This window comes from Pygocentrus nattereri, chromosome 15, assembly GCF_015220715.1.
Source record: "Pygocentrus nattereri isolate fPygNat1 chromosome 15, fPygNat1.pri, whole genome shotgun sequence".
NCBI classification, from domain to species: Eukaryota; Metazoa; Chordata; class Actinopteri; order Characiformes; family Serrasalmidae; genus Pygocentrus; species Pygocentrus nattereri.
In genome coordinates, this window is record NC_051225.1 from 32,605,336 (window position 1) to 32,621,813 (window position 16,478).

A 16,478-nucleotide genomic window follows, 5' to 3' on the forward strand; every position below is an offset into this window, starting at 1 on the left:
TACGATCCCCTTGGCTGACAGTCCAAGACTGAAGTACCCTTGAGTAAGGCACCTAACCCCCAATTGCTCCCTGGGTGCCGTGGATAGGACTGCTCCAGGCAAGTGTGCTCATTGCCACCTAGTTTGTGTGTGTGTGCCCCCTAGTGTGCATGTATGTGGTAAATGCTTCAATTCAAAGGGCAACACTTAATATTAACAGAGGAACGATTTAGCCTGTTAGTTGTTGTCAGCTCCACAGGTTAAACAAAATCAGCACATTTGATGGACCAATGGTTTCATAGCACAATGATTTTTAGTGAATGGACACGCTATTACAGAATTCAGTTGTGAGGTGATCATAGCTGCACGTATGTTGGGTATTTCAGAGCAACTTCAAACATTGGCTGAGCTAATCAGATTTTTCGGACCGTTTGTATAGAGCTGTCCATTTTATAACCTTTACTCTACATTTAGTTCAAAAGGCTAAAGCACATTTTAAATGTTTGTAATTGTCTTCTGCTGGTATTTGTCTAGCATTTCCAGACATAATCACTAAACATTATTTTATTGCAAACCTATATTGCTAATGTTAGCACCTGGCGCTATCAACTCTTGCTTAATGCTACCATGACTAACTAGGCTAATTCAACAACTGTGTTCTAGCTATGCTAATGCTTTACCCTGGAGGGCTCCACATGAAGGAATGTGTTACCTTGTCAAGTCGAATCCATATCTTCCAAATCCTGAAATGAAAATATGATTTTGTACAAAACTATAAATTAATGTTTGAACAGTTTGACATATGCATATGTCTGTGGGACTAAAAAGCCCACGTGCATGGACCACTAGCCTATATCAACCATGCTTGTTGTTGTAGGCCACAGAAACCTGAATGTGAAGTAAACAGGTCAAGCGTGGGGGGAGGACTAGAGATGCAACTGAACACAAATACATTATTCAGAATTTAACAGTTAACATGTTCTAAGCAGATATGAATACAGATACGAACAGGCTGCACTGTAACTTCCCTGCAGGGCTGCTGCCAAATATAGCCAACGCAGAACACGCTGTGCGTGTACAAAATGTGTCCCTGTCAGGCTCTTACTGACCCCAAAACTGAAATCCTGAAACTTCATGATATCCATTTGCATTATTTTGCACGCACTAAAGTAGCTCTCGCACAAGAAAGCATGACCAAAGCAGGATTAAAGTATCTAGTGCACATGCTAATGTCCTTTAGGGGCTCAGTAGGGTCTCAACTCAACAAACAAAAAAAACCCAAATAGTTTGCCCACCTACGGTTTTGATGCAGATACAGATATAGAGATACAATATTTTAAGCACTGATTCACACACTGATAGTGGTGTTGTGTTAGACCTCTAAGTGGGACTCCAGAAGGCCCATCTGTGTGGGAGGGAGTTTTCAGATGGCGTGCCTCCATCTTGCCTCGCATGACCCCCTCTAAGTACAGGCCTTGAGGTTTCTCTGGGGTTTAAAAATACCCGCCGCCACATTCTTCACTCACGCTGGCTTCGGACGGCGGGCGAATTTCCACAACGAGGTTTCCACATAAACATTGACAGTTTTTTTTACTTCGTCTTCTTCTTCTCTTTTTCCTTTCGCGAGCTGGAACAAGAGAGTTCCAAAAATATCAGGTGTGAACAAAGTGTCCTTATGTGCTTACCTCCCCCTCCAACAGACAGCTCACCAGCAGACTTCTTTCCTGACACATTAGTCGTAATTACACTCGATGGGTTTGCACTATGCACTGTAGATAAAGAATATACTGTAGGACTACCACCCACGCTTTAGCTACAGCATGAATAAGACGAGGGAATCCACATAAACTGAGATAGTTTCACTGTGGATAATAATTGGACCCGTCGTTTTCTCCACACTTTATTATTTGCCTTGTTAAGTTATAGATTTTGAGTCTATTTGGACACTTTAACCATTGGTGAACTTGTCAGTCTTCAGGTTATTTAATAACACCTTTAACAAATTTAGACTAATTTCAGAGAAAATGCTTTTAGCACACAATCAAACGGATAGTAGACTCTCAATGTAGAGAAAGCCTGGAGAGGAATTCCAACCAAACAGAGCAGGAAACGTCAAATTCTGGGCCTGTTTTCCTACAATGTTGTCTGTGAGCTTGTGTTCATTGATGAGAGATGAACTCAGAAGAGTCCAACAGCATTTTGGAACGTACAGAACAGTACAAATTCTGACAAGTGTGTGTGTGTGTGTGTGTGTGTGTGGTGGGGGTGAGGGGGGTGGTAAAGTCTATATGTAGGAGGCTAAGGCCAAAGCCTAAATGCTACAAGTGAAATAGTACAAGTGCAGTTATTACAACATTGTCATTATTTCTAATGGCTTGAAAATCAATATTAACAAAAAACAAACAAACAAATATTTTTGCTAAACATTCAGTACATCAGCTTCTTATTTCTCTGTTTGTCAATGGAACATATTCAAATGCATTCAATTCTTTGCCTGATGCAGGTTGCTTGTAACATTTCAGACAAAAGTATATTAATAAGGGTTAATGTAACCAGAGGAAATGAGTTATGAAGTAAGTGAACCATTGATTATGTTATAAATAACAGCTGAAAACCATTTAATTCATAAGGACAGGGCAAGTCAATGTTTAGTTTCTGGATTATGTTGCATTTATTGCACATAAAAACATTTAGTGCGAATTTGAACGATTTCACAACTGTGGGTCACAACACAGGAGCATCAGTACCCAATGGGACTCATGGTGTTCATGATATGCAAAGCACGATTGGCTCCTTATTGTAAACAAGTAAATGTCTAAACAGTAAACAGTAGTGCTACACAGTTCTCACAACCCTCCAAAAAATGTAGTATGGGGTTTGTGACCCCTCAAATTATTACTTTACAACAGCTGCCAATGGTATGGAAGAACGTGACATGTTGATTATAACTATAACTGTGTTTAGCTTAATTCGTGGTTCATAGGCAGTATGTCAAAAATCTGACAGCTGTTTCACGACTATATTCTGAATGAAGCGACTTCATAAGCTGAAGGGTAACATCAGGCACAAATGCATTCTCATATGTGGTAACCAGGTATGTGGGAAGGTGTTTTAGTGCTGACATTTTTTTGCATTATATAGATGATGTACACCTCAACCTATATGTGCACATTATGAGGATGATTATTACAATAATGGAAAAACAAAGGATAAGATAATTACTTGACTGACAACTATAAGCTTTAAAAATAGTATTAGGCTCAGGAATAGCCTACAACTTGTGCGTAAACACTGCACTGCACTGCTGTTTATTATTAGTTGTTTTTAGCAATACTGAAATCTGGGGTAGCTGCGATCCCGTCTGCACCCCTACTTCTCACATGAATGATCTCCTTCAAACAGTAGACCTTTAGCAAACTAATACTCTAAATGTGGACATTTTGTCACGTATATTAGAGGGACCCACCACAATATCTTGTGGTGCGGGACAAATTTTTGGTCTTGTGAGTGGGAGTGGGTGGGAAAACCAGCCCACTGTCAGCAGGAGTGGCCGAAGCATGCAATGTAATAGAAGTTAAAGGTAGTGGTGCTAGCTGAACAGAGACTTTTTTCTACAGCTCAGCATGTGCGGTGTGTTATTCACACAGCCATTCCGTTTTAGCTTACAGTGACAATGCAATATGTTTGGGAGACTTTGCAGACCAAACACTCTCAAAGTTAGTGAATAATGTTAATAATATCCATAGCAGGCACTCCTAAATGTGTCCAAATGTACCAATTTATAATTTGTAATTTCAAAAAGTGTGAGAGACATGTCCACAACCCCCTCCCCACCTTCAGTCCAAATGTATTTTGGACCAGAAGTCTGCAAAGGAACTGCTTAAATGATAACAATCTAAAAAAGCAGCAGCTTTTCAATGAGTGCTTTGCTGAAAAGAGAACTGCTTTCTTAGAATGGTCTGTTTAAAATAAATGGCTTGCCATTTTGATTTTAACACAATTAACTTTTTTAAGCACAGCACAAATGTCCAAATACTTTTTGAGACTACTGTATAATCCATGTGCACGGATCACATTTAATATTAGCATGAATAATAGCACAGTGAATATGATCTTAGAGGTTTCAACAATGCTGTTGCATTTACCCTCCAGTGCATGCCCACCGCAACTTGATATGGAACCATAAGCTTGATTTTAGATTATTTAGCAATTTTTTGGCCATTTTATACACTGCAAGGAACATTACATTATAGACAGCTTTGGCCCAGTGAAACATGCAAATGTTTTACATTCACAGAGCGATTTATTTTACTGTGCTTGTTTGGATGAAACTTCTTATATTTCAGAACACCCTCGGTATCTGTGTTAGCTTGTTCTTTTGTACAGAGTATTATGCAATCTGCAAGTGTCTATGCTTTCTTTTTTGAACTCAGTTTAGAATTAGCTCCATTAAAACGACTAAAAAGAGACTCGTCTCATGGCACAGGGGCGGGGGGGCCGTGCTGCACCCGGCAGAATTAATAAAAATGCTAAAATCAGCATGCAGTATCGAAGTGCAGCTGTACCGTCTAATGAGATTTTAAAGTGCTCCCATAATGCCTCATAAATGGACCCTACATGGGGAATTATATTCTGGCTAGGTGGAATCTGATTGGTGTTTTAGGGGGTGGAGGCGGCGGTTGTCCCGGTGCTGTGTTATCGTGCAACAATGAGGCGTGCAATAGAGCGTCACAGTTATTTAGGACAGTCAGCCTGCCAGGCACACCCATTCACCATACATACAATCACGAATTAGTCTAGTACCATGTACCATTCACTGCAGCTGAATCAGAAAGCCATTGTGTGCAAGAACTATGGTGCTTTTGATTAAGAAAATACTTTTTTTCCCCTTTTTTGTGGCATTTCATCATCTGCGCTGCCAGAGTTCAATAATCGTTTGTAGCACTTTGACTCACTTTGGCCTAATTTTCAGGAAGAATACACGTAATGCTTCACTACTTACAGTGTGGGTGTGCAGTAGTGTCAGTAGGTCATTCTGAAAATCTGTGATGGAAAGTGAGTTCGGCAACATGCTTAATCGTCTTCTGTTAGTAACTAGTTCCATTTGCGTAGTTACGTTTACTTTTGATGGACTGATGGGCATTACATTGGTGTCATCATACTGCTTTACAATGGGTCACGCCTCTGACTTTTAGTGTTTTATTTAAGAACTAAAGGGTCTCAAATAAGAAGACTAGTGCCTAATGTCAGTTCTATGCTGAAAGATGCTGGATGTAATAAGATTTTTCAGCTTTACACTGCTTTTCAATAAATCACACCTGTGATTTTTAGCATTTGATTTAAAAACATCAGGAGCCTGAAAAGAGTGGAATAGTGTCTAACTAAGTTTCAGCTTTACATTGCTTTGCGATGGGTCACACCTCTGACGTTTATCGTTTTATTAAAGAGTCCCAAAAAATGAGATGAAGAGTCAGTTTCTATGCGGATAGATGCTGGATATAATAAGAAATTTCAGATTTACATTCATTTGTGATGGGTCACACTAATGACTTTTATTATTTTATTTAAGAACACAGAGTCGCAAAAGAGTCCAGTGCAGTTACACATTACTTGAGTACTTATTCTGAAATAGTTTTGTTTTCATTTCTACATAGGTTGCTACTTTCACTGGAGTCATTATTGATTGGAAGTAACAATATATGGTTACATCTCTGACTTTTAGCAGTAGTGGATAATGTGTAGCGTAGAATGAAACAGCAGTAGTTCTCTTTATCCAGATTAAATGAATAAGGTCATAGAAGTTTCAACACAACCAGTTAATGTATGTAAAATCAATACAGCAGCTAATTCTCTTGAAAGCTATAGGCTTCAGGCCATGCATGCATACATCACCAAGCCAGATTCAAAATAAAGCAGCGCTTTATACGAGAGCAGAATGCTGGATGCCTGTGTATGTGTTTGTAAAAGACAAACCGAGAGGGAGGAAGGGAAAGAGAGAGTGAGAGAGGGCCAGAGAGATGCAGATTGGCCAGCTGTGTGAAGCAAAACAGACAAAACATGACTGTATGAGGGCATGGAGCCTGAGCCCTACACTGTGTGGGTTTTGTCTCAGCTGAAGACATCTTTTGTATAAGATATGTAATCTCTTTGTGTGTTGGGGGAGAGAAAAAAAACTCTCTTAGCATGATAATGCTCCGTCTGGGCCGTCACAGCGAGTCACGTGAGATGTTACTCATTTTGCGAAAGATGCAAAATGACAGCAGGCCTGCTCGTACTTTCTCTTTGAGTGAAAACGGGGTGTCAGTGGCCTTTTCGGGTGAATTCTATAAGGCCATTTAAAGCCTGTGCTTTGAAATGAGACAACTGGCTATAGTATGCCTGCAATCCCCAGGCCTTCACGGCACAGCCCACAGGAATGTGCAGCTTTGATATATGGGTGTGCGTAAATCCAAGCCAGCCTGTAGTCCCCGCAATCAGACGCCATTCGTTGCCAACTGTAGGGTATAAATCTCTATCATACTTCACCTGAGACTCTACTGTTCTCTCTTGTTGCAGGCCGCACACCAAATGAGGACGTCTCTATTGAGGCAGGGGCTTTTGGCACTGTGTGGTGTGATGTTTGCAAATAAGTGTTCCATCTGGAGCATCTATTATATGCCAGGGACAGTGATTCCTAGTCATTAAATTCACTGTCATAATTCTCTCCAAATATACAGCACAGTGCAAACATCATTTGTCTAGTTTCAAGCCATTAAGTTCAAGTTATTTTTATACATTAAGTTCAAGTAATTTATTACAGATAATATGATCCACTTGCATGAGAAAGTCAAGAATCTCCAAAATTGGAATTCAACAAATTATTAAAAGATCCTTTTGACAAGACCTTGACAACGACCAAAACTGTCCCCATCAGACAAACAGCACTTACCTCTTTGATAAAGAGGAGAAAATCAAGTTCTTTCCTTCAGATCCAAAAAAAAAACCAGGTTCCTTCTCTTCACTGTGAGAAGCCAACTCAGCACTATGAGTCTGAAAGGATGTGTAGCTGTCAAGAGGTCTCACTGAGAAAAGGACATAGACACAAAAGATGAATCTGCAAATGAGACAAATAAGCTGCCGGTCTTCTCAGAACACTGGCCTGACCGCCCCAGAGTCCAGACTTCAACATCACTGAACGTGGTTATCTGAATCATGAGAAGCAGAAAATGTAACCAACTTCCAAGACTGAACTTTGGAAGTGTGGAAAAATTTCCCTGCAGAAAAACTGAAAGAGAGTTTCCTGAAAATAATATAAGCTGCCAAAAAGGCAAAGAGTGACACGAAATACTGAAATATATAAGATTTTGTTATTGAGGCATCTGTGTCATTTTCTGTCAAAATATTTTCTGCATTTTCCCTTATTCTGAAGAATGAACAAATTGTACTTGAGTGGAAATTAAATAAATGAAGGGTGATCTGAGTGTCAGTGTCATAATATAAGTTTACATTATTAAAATTAATCAGCCCATGCTTCCTGAGTACTGCTACTCTGTGCCTTGTGCTATGCCTCACAGAGCTAATATGTACAGCTTTTCTTGAAATGACAATCCACAAACCACATTTCCAGAAAGAGAACTTTAGTTTTAATTTTGAACTGTTCCTAAAGTGATCTAAAGCAGTGTATATTAATAGCAGTCTGTCAGTACTGACACACACCAGTACAGACTGTATTTCTCATCTCAGGTTATAGATATCACAGACGGTTGTATTTTTTTTTCTATTTGTATATATGCCTGTAGATAGGATCTGGTTTATTTATTCTTGTTATATGTCTACACCCACTGTATAGTGTTGTGTGTCTGCTACTGGCTGCAAAAATTCCTTCGGGATCTATAATTTTCACATTAGAAAAAATATCACATCAACACAATCTTTTTCATTTACTTTTGCCAATATTTTGTGTTGATATATGTGATGTATATGTTTTTTCCATCTCCTGTAAAGTTCTAATTTTGGAGATGCAAAGTTTTTTTTATTCCCGACAGCAGCGATATGAGATAGATGTGTATACAACTCTATGAGAACCCTTGGTCTCATCTCATGTAAAATTTTAAGCAATGTGGGACTTGGTCAGGGCTAGTTTTGAAAACTAACTGACATTAGAAGTTCCAGTCAGGTGATGAACCTATGAACCTAACCTTTACTTTGAAATGAACATGAGATTGACTTACAATTAAGAACTTTTAAAAAAGTCAGCCTGTGTTAAATACTAATAGAGTGGTGGGATATTTTACATGGCCAATACAGGAAGCTCACTTCATCTATGGGGCTGGGAACCCTTGGGCTGGATTGATTGATCAAGCTAAGCAAGGCTGGTCCAGGTCAGTGACTGGATGGGAGACTGTGCTGCCTTTCCAGTAGTTCAAAGCTTTTCCACCAAACCTTTATGTTGAAATTAAACTAGATAGATAGATAGATAGATAGATAGATAGATTTTTGGATGTTTTTCATAATTAGCTGCCTTTAAAGAACTGCCCACTGTGTGTTTCTCAACATGAAACTAACTTGGGCGGCACGGTGGCGTGGTGGGTAGCGCTGTCGCCTCACAGTGAGGAGGGCCTGGGTTCAATTCCCCAGCCGGGTGGCCAGGGTCTTCTCTGTGTGGAGTTTGCATGTTCTCCCTGTGTCTGCATGGGTTTCCTCCCTCAGGTCAATTGGACATGCTAAATTGCCCCTAGGTGTGAGTGACTGTCTGTCTGCCCTGCGATGGACTGGCGACCTGTCCAGGGTGTATCCTGCCTTCCGCCTGATGACTGCTGGGATAGGCTCCAGCACCCACTGCGAACCTGACAGAGAAGCGGCTTAGTGGATGGATGGATGGATGGATGGATGGATGGATGGATGAAACTATCTTAATGTAGGAACATGAGTTTCAACAAAGCAGAAAAACAGCTTGTGATATGAAGTGTAGGTTTGAAAGATACAGTGGCAGTTCCTTGAAAACCCCAGCGCTACCAAAGAATCTATCAGAGATCATCATACATAAAATGCAGTGAAATGCTTTCTGTATGCATGTTTCTCACTGTGTTGCTTGTCACTTCTGTCAGTCCTTTAATGCTGTTTTAATGTTTGCTGTGTGCTCCATGTTGCTGACCTGGGCCTTCACTGTTGATTATATTAGTAATCTAGTAATGTAATGGTTATTTGTAATGGAGTAATCAGGGTTATGACAAATAAAATGGACCTAAATGAATGGTAAACAAATCAATTTTAAAACATTTTAACATTAGCCTAAATGAAGTCAATCAATCAAAACATGTTTACTGTGTATTTATTGTATTTAACATATTTAGTTAAAACATACAATGTGGCCTGAAATTGTGCATTCATATTTGCAGAAAAAAGCCATATTTAAGCTTGTTCGCACTAGAGGATGTGTCAAATTACAATTTGTAAAATAAAATTCAAATTCAAAATGTATCTTTACAGGAGAGGGTAAAAATGTTCTCATCGTCAAGTTGATGTAAAGAAATTTTATTCTATTGGTCAGTTTAAACTAAAAAAAAAGGAAATGCTAACAATAAAGTGAACTAGTTTTATTCAACTTAAAAGATGTCTTTGAATGAAATTTTCACAAGATTCACAACATTCACAAGAAAGTATTTATTTGCCTTGTTTATTTATTTGTTACTGCAAATGTTTAGGTTAAACTGACCATTTTTACACTGCAATTTTATTCCAAGTAATATCTGACATATAAGTGGGTGTGTTAGATGAAACCAGTGGAGTTTAATATATGCATCATCATAGTACAAACTGCTAACTAATCATTGCCAACTCATAATGAGTAACTGAGTAATTATGAGTAATCATGAAAGCCCAGCTGCTAACAGATAGCACTGCCTGCCTGGGTCTGAGCACAAATGCCTTCAGTGTGGCTAACATAGCACTATCTGTTAGCCTATTAGCCATTTAGCCAGATGCTAGTACAGAATTGTGACTCATAAGCTTCCTTTTTAGCATCTTTCTCACACAAAATGCCCATAACTTCATGCAGACATGAACTCCATTCTACAAAAAGAGACAAATCTAAAAGCAGACTTGTGCAAAAATTATACAAGGCCAGATCCTCAGTTGCTAAAGTTAGCACTGAGCTGGAGGTGCTCAGTAATGAGTCAGTAAACCCCTCCCAAAGCACTAACCCTAATTACATAGAGGCACTGTGGATAAGGCAAGCCACATGTATTATATAATATATAGGCTAAGGCATATATAGAGCTTTGTAATATGTGGCTGCATATTAATGCGTATGTGGAGCTATAAAAGAGAAAATGTGTGCCACACCCTCAGCAGCTTCACCAGAGGATCTGTCTGCCTCTGCCTTTATTTGACACAAAAGGTTGCAGAGAAAGATGATATGATAATTGTATGCTGGGGTGGAGTTACATGTGGCAGCTGAATGCAAATGCACTTCCACACATCCACAGTGATGATTTATTAAAGGGGAATCTCCCTCATACTTAGTATTTTGTGTACAGAGCTGCACATAAAATACATCAATATAATAAAGAAAGGCTGTAAGGCTCAGGTGTAGGTATGAATGCAAAAATATGTTTTAATTTTGAGCCAGAGTGTAATTTGCGAGTCCACACTGTAGCGCACAAGCAGCTCAAATCACGTAAAGGTAAAAACTGTGTGTATAAATGGATTGTCAAAATTTAATTGTCAGATTGTCAAATGTCAAAATTTATGTTTTAAATGAGGCCTGATCAGGACGGCCTGTGGCTGGGCCACATTACACGTTATTACCTTTTATATTTTATAAAATATAAGGCACAGGCTTAGTCTGCCCTTCAGTATAGCCAGAATAAGCCATTTTTCTTTAAGCGCCAGGCAGCATTCAACAATATAAAGACAAAAGGACTTAAAAAGCCCAGCAAAAATTCCTCTGTGCAGCATTTGAGGCCTAAAAAAACGGGCGACATGCTGATGGGACTGAGGGACAAAATCTAGTGAAGAGAGGGTCTCTGAGGGGGACTTACATCTAGCTGGACAGCTGTTATCATTTATTTACAAATCAAACTGTGATACTTTATAAGTTAATCTTATATAAGACTGACAGGGCATTTGATTTTGGAACACTGTGTTTACTTTATTGGTCTCTGACGCCATCTAATGTATGTTACGTGTATTGCACTCACAGGTGCTTTTTCTTTCTTCTTCTTTCCCTGTTTTATCAGGGACCAGCACAAAAAGCAACAGAAAAAATGATCATCATGAAATTTAAATTTATGCACAATGTAAAGGACAACAGGCATTTTAAAAATTATATATATATATATATATATATATATATATATATATATATGTACACACACACACACATACACACACATCACTTTTTAGAGTGTATGATCAGAGACCAACTAAACCCAGTTTAAAAGGGAAATAATTAAAATGCATAAACTAATTAATACTTGAGTCCCTGAGGGCTGCAGGTGAGTTACATACAAATAGAATACAGTGAAAAGTTCAGAAGTATCAGTAGACAGTGAGAGGTCAAACAGCACCCCTATTGACCAACAAGAACACTCCAAATTCTAGAACAAAATTAAAGAACATAACGCCAACCATTCACTGAGTGAGGACCCTGCTCATTTCAGGAGAAGGGCTAGGAAACACAAACTACACACACACACACACACACACACACACACACACACACACACACACACACACACACACACACACACACACACACAGACACCACCACCACCACCACATACAAGCCTGATGGTGTAGAAGCAAAGCAAAATCTGCTTCACCCAGCACACAGCTCACAATTTACACAAACCGGTTTAACACGAGCTATTAGCTGCAGTTAATCAGCTTCACACAATGATCTCACTGAAGAATTTAAACAGGCTGCCTCAAAATGGAAATCACTTCAAGTGGAGTGAGTAATAACACTGACAAATGTGTCCTCATGTCCAAGACAGTCCCCCAGTGAAAAGACAATGAATCTTACTATTACGTATTGCTAAAAGCCATCTCACAGCAAAAGACTGGATTATTTGCTTGGGTTCCTCATTTGATGTAAGGAAAGTGGTCACCCGCACTCTTAAAAAAATCTGAATTCAATGATAGCTTGTAATACACAACACATAACAACCACTTAACTGATTGCTGTCAATCAATGGCCTTTTGCATCACCACTGTTGGGATGAACTACATCATACTGTTTATAACCAAGAGGAAACTTTAGGGGGATCATCATGATTGTAAATTCCTTAGATTAACATATGAAAATCAATCACATCATGGAATTTTATTATTTTATAGTGCTTAAGGCCTGCTGTAAAGGTGTAATGTGGTTGTGCATTGTAGGCTGTCTAGATTTAAAAGTTGTGGTACGGAATACAACAGCTATGAAGCAGTTGATTGTAATAATGGAGCTTCACATTTTGGAAACAATAGAGCTCTTGAAATGCCTGTGCTGGCTTGCAGGTCCAAAGTCTTATTACACACTTCTATAACCAAAAATAGCTCAGCCAATTTGCAACAAAGTCCCTGTAGTTACTGAATAATAGGCCTTAGTGTGTAATAAGCCTAAGTTTTTAAGGGGTTAAATATTGACAGAGCTCATGTAAAGATAGAATGAGATATGCTGAGCAGTATTTTGAATGTTTGACTAAATTTGAGTAAAACGTTTTTTTAAAATGCAGCCTAAAAGGATATACACTATATTACCAAAAGTATTCGCTCGTCTGCCTTCACATGCATATGAAATTGAGTGAGATCCCATTCTTAATCCATAGGGTTTAATATGATTTTGGCCCACCCTTTGCAGCTATAACAGCTTCAACTCTTTTGGGAAGGCTTTCAACAAGGGTTAGGACTGTGTTTACGGGAAAACTCAGTCATGTTGGAAAAGGAAGGTGCCATCCCCAAATGGTTCCCAGTAAGTTGGGAGCACAAAATTGTCCAAAATCTCTTGGTCTGCTGAAGCATTAAGAGTTCCTTTCACTGGAACTAAGGGGCCGAGCCCAACTCCTGAAAACAACCCCACACCATAACCCCCCTCCACCAACTTTACACTTGACACAATACAGTCAGACAAATAGCGTTCTCCTGGCATCCACCAAACCCAGACTCGTCCATTGGATTGCCAGATGGAGAAGACTGCTCTAGAGTCTGGTGGCGCTGAGCCTTGCATTCGACACCACTGCAATCAGCGCTTTGCATTGTGCTTGGTGATGTAAGGCTTGGATGCAGCTGCTCGACCATGGAAACCCATTCCATGAAGCTCTCTGTGCTGTTCTTGAGCTGATCTGAAGGCCACATGAAGTTTGGAGGTCTGTAGTGATTGACTCTGCAGAAAGTTAGTGATCTATGCGCACTATGCACCTCAGCAGCTGCTGACCCCGCTCTGTCATTTTACTTGGCCTACCACTTCGTGGCTGAGTTGCTGTTGTTCCCAATCATTTCCACTTTGTTATACCACTGTCAGTTGACTGTGGAATATTTAGTAGTGAGAAAATTTCACAACTGCACTAGTATATGCATTTATATTTATTTATACAGTATTTCTGAGGCATACTTCTGCACCTGGTATGCCTATCTCTCACAGTAGGTGAAGAGAACTGGCCCACTTACCACATCTGTTGTGAAGATGTAAAGCCTGTTGATGACCTACAAACCTCCTTAAGTATAAGGAAGGAATGCACCTGACTACTTACATAACCACGCTGATCTGGTTTGGAATCCAGCTTTTCATTTTGACGAATTCACTTTCACACAACTAAAGAAGTCCATTACAAAGCAATACATCTGAAAGCTTTATTCATTTATGAGTTAACTAGCTTACACTCAACTGCCATAATTATACTGATATATATCCAGCAATGAGAAGCGTAACCACAGAAAATAGTTTGAAGACAACAGTGTAGTGCAAAGTTATCTTTGCCTTATATAATCCAACTTTGCTCTGAAATACATTCTCTATCATTTTGCACTTCATAACTTAGATCAGGTTAAAAAATGCTCTAAACCTCAGCAAAAAATAAAATAAAATGAAAACAAGAAAACTTTGAATTTACAATACATTCACATATACCATTTGGCAAAATGAAAACCAAATTCTGGACCTAACTTTTATATACATGAACAGGTCAATGTTCATGTTCATGTATGTTCATTTTATATACATGAACAGGCTAAATCTGCACTTGTAGCCTGGTGGAACTGTACGCACATAAATGATCCATTCTCCACATGTTATGCTAAGATGTATTACTTTAAAGGTGCCACAGAATGGAAAACTGTTTATATTGACAGTTGAATAAGTAGAGTTTGGTACATGAAACTGACATTCTGTGAACCTCAAACAGTTTCATCCTCCTTCAAACTGAAATCTTGTATTTGCAAAAGGGGCAGTAAATGGGATAATTCTAAAATGCTAAACTGTTATAAAACTTGATACAATATTTACACCTTCAAAACTGACATACCCCAGTCCAAGTTCTAGCCCAGCAGGTACTGTGAAGAATGAAACAATGACAACAGAGCAACAGCAACGAAAATATTGGATTATGTACAGAAATGTACTGTTCCAAACTGTTAACAGGCATGATTTATGTTCATCTTTAAATGAGGCTGAAGTTGGCTTCCTATTCACCAGCTTCTTAATCAAGTAATCTGTTCAAACCGAAATGCTACATCTTATACAGGCACCAAAATGGACACAGTCAGAATGTAACTGCAGCTCCATTTAAGGTGGAATGGAAAATTCTCAAAACAAGTTGGGGAATAAAAACTTCAGGTCCCACATCTTTAACAGGATCCCTTACAACTTTAATTCAAAGTTGTTAGTTTGCTCTGCTGCCCTGAGATGGACTGGCGACCTGTCCAGGGTGTATCCTGCCTTCTGCCCGATGACCGCTGGGATAGGCTCCAGCATCCCCCCCATGACCCTGACGGAGAAGCGGCTTAGAAAATGGATGGATGGATGGATAGCTTGCTCTGCATATTTTACTTCAGACAGTTTCTCAAACACTGGGCAATATCAAGTAGCTTCGCATAGTGTTTAACTCTGAAAAGACAGAGGGGGAGTTCCACCTTTATTAGCATCACAACCCCAACAGCAACCTGTATGTAGACAAGCTGTGATTTTCTACATTTTTTGACAGTTGAAGCCAAATTATCTTACATTAAAAGGTTCATTGTGAGCTAACATCTTTACTTTGTGGTATTGCTGAGATCAAACGCAAGTAGCTAGTAAAGGTAACATTAGCTACTGGCATTCTCCAATTGATTAGCCTAGCTAACTAAATTGCATGATGACAAATATTTACAAAGAGGTTCATTTTATTTTCCTGTCTGTGTCTATATTGGCAGGTTGCTCTTGTGTGTCATTTTGGTGCCTCACTGAAAACTAGTAAATCACAGCAGAGCTCATCATATTATTCATGAGCTCACCAAAAAAAGGGAAAACAGCTTGTTTCATTCTAGGGCTAAATCACTGGATTGTAAATGGGTGTGTAAAACTGCACCTGGGCATTTTTTTTGCCAAATAACTATTATGTAGAACAGTTTAAAATACTGACTAAATGAATACTATGGCACCTTTAAAGCTACTATAACACAATAAAACTGTCAACCAATTTCTTACAAAAAAAAAAAAACTCAAAGAAAAAGAGCAGTCACTGTCGCCTCCAGGTTTAAAACCAAGCAGTTACTACTTGAAAGAAACATGTTTTGCTGCTGCATTTTCTTGTATGTAAATAACTAAATGCATACCCCTTGTGTTCTGGCTTCCCAAGGAGGTAAGAAAGTTTCTTTGAGTTCGAGAGGCTTCCAAAAGGAACTGCTCAAAACTAAAAAAGTACAATGGAAATATAAACAAAATAGAAGTAGAAGTAAATGCAATACAAACCTTATTACACAGGTTTGCTTTTGAAAATTTCTACTGTGCCAGATCTTCATATATGTTCACACAATGTACACGGCTGCTGGCACTGTCAAAAATGTTGTAAAGAAACAAACAATGAAAAAATTAAGTTAGAAGGCTGTGCTATATGCGGTTTAAACCTCTACAGAAACAGCAGGACCATTGGTGGGGCTTTCACTGGGGGCTTTTTCTGTCTGCTCACTGGACTCGCTGGTCATGGTGGTCTCGGCAGGCTTCATCGGCTCAGTGGGCTCAGTGGGCTTGGCAGCCTCGGTGGGCTCAGCATCTGCCTTCTGCTCTACTTGCTGGCTGCTTTCTGCCACCTCTTGGTCTTCAGTGGTAGCACTCATCAGCGCTGTCTGTTCGTTGATCACCTGCACGGTGTCAGGAGTAGTTGCGCTCTTCTTCACTTCACCGTTCTGCACAGGAAAAGCCACCTCCAGAGCTGCGTAGAGGAACTGGTACTGCTCCTGTTCAAATGGAGGTCAGGGTGTTACACATGTAATGGCAGGTTATATTTGTGTATCTCTAGCTTCCATTGTTACATTTATTTGGACACGCTATCTTGTAC

At 39.3% G+C, this 16,478-nt stretch overlaps 1 protein-coding gene across 32 annotated transcripts in view; it reads right to left on the reverse strand.

Annotated features, from left to right (window-relative positions):
• Positions 1-13,783: 13,783 nt before the first annotated feature.
• Positions 13,784-16,478, reverse strand: part of ptprc (protein tyrosine phosphatase receptor type C) — a 52,682-nt gene continuing 49,987 nt past the window's right edge. For all 32 annotated transcript variants that reach the window (XM_037545078.1, XM_017702424.2, XM_017702422.2 and 29 more), the window contains one exon: positions 13,784-16,377. In XM_037545078.1, coding sequence (XP_037400975.1) covers positions 16,042-16,377 — 336 coding nt within the window. In that variant the 3' untranslated portion in view covers positions 13,784-16,041. The remainder of the gene's footprint in view (positions 16,378-16,478) is intronic.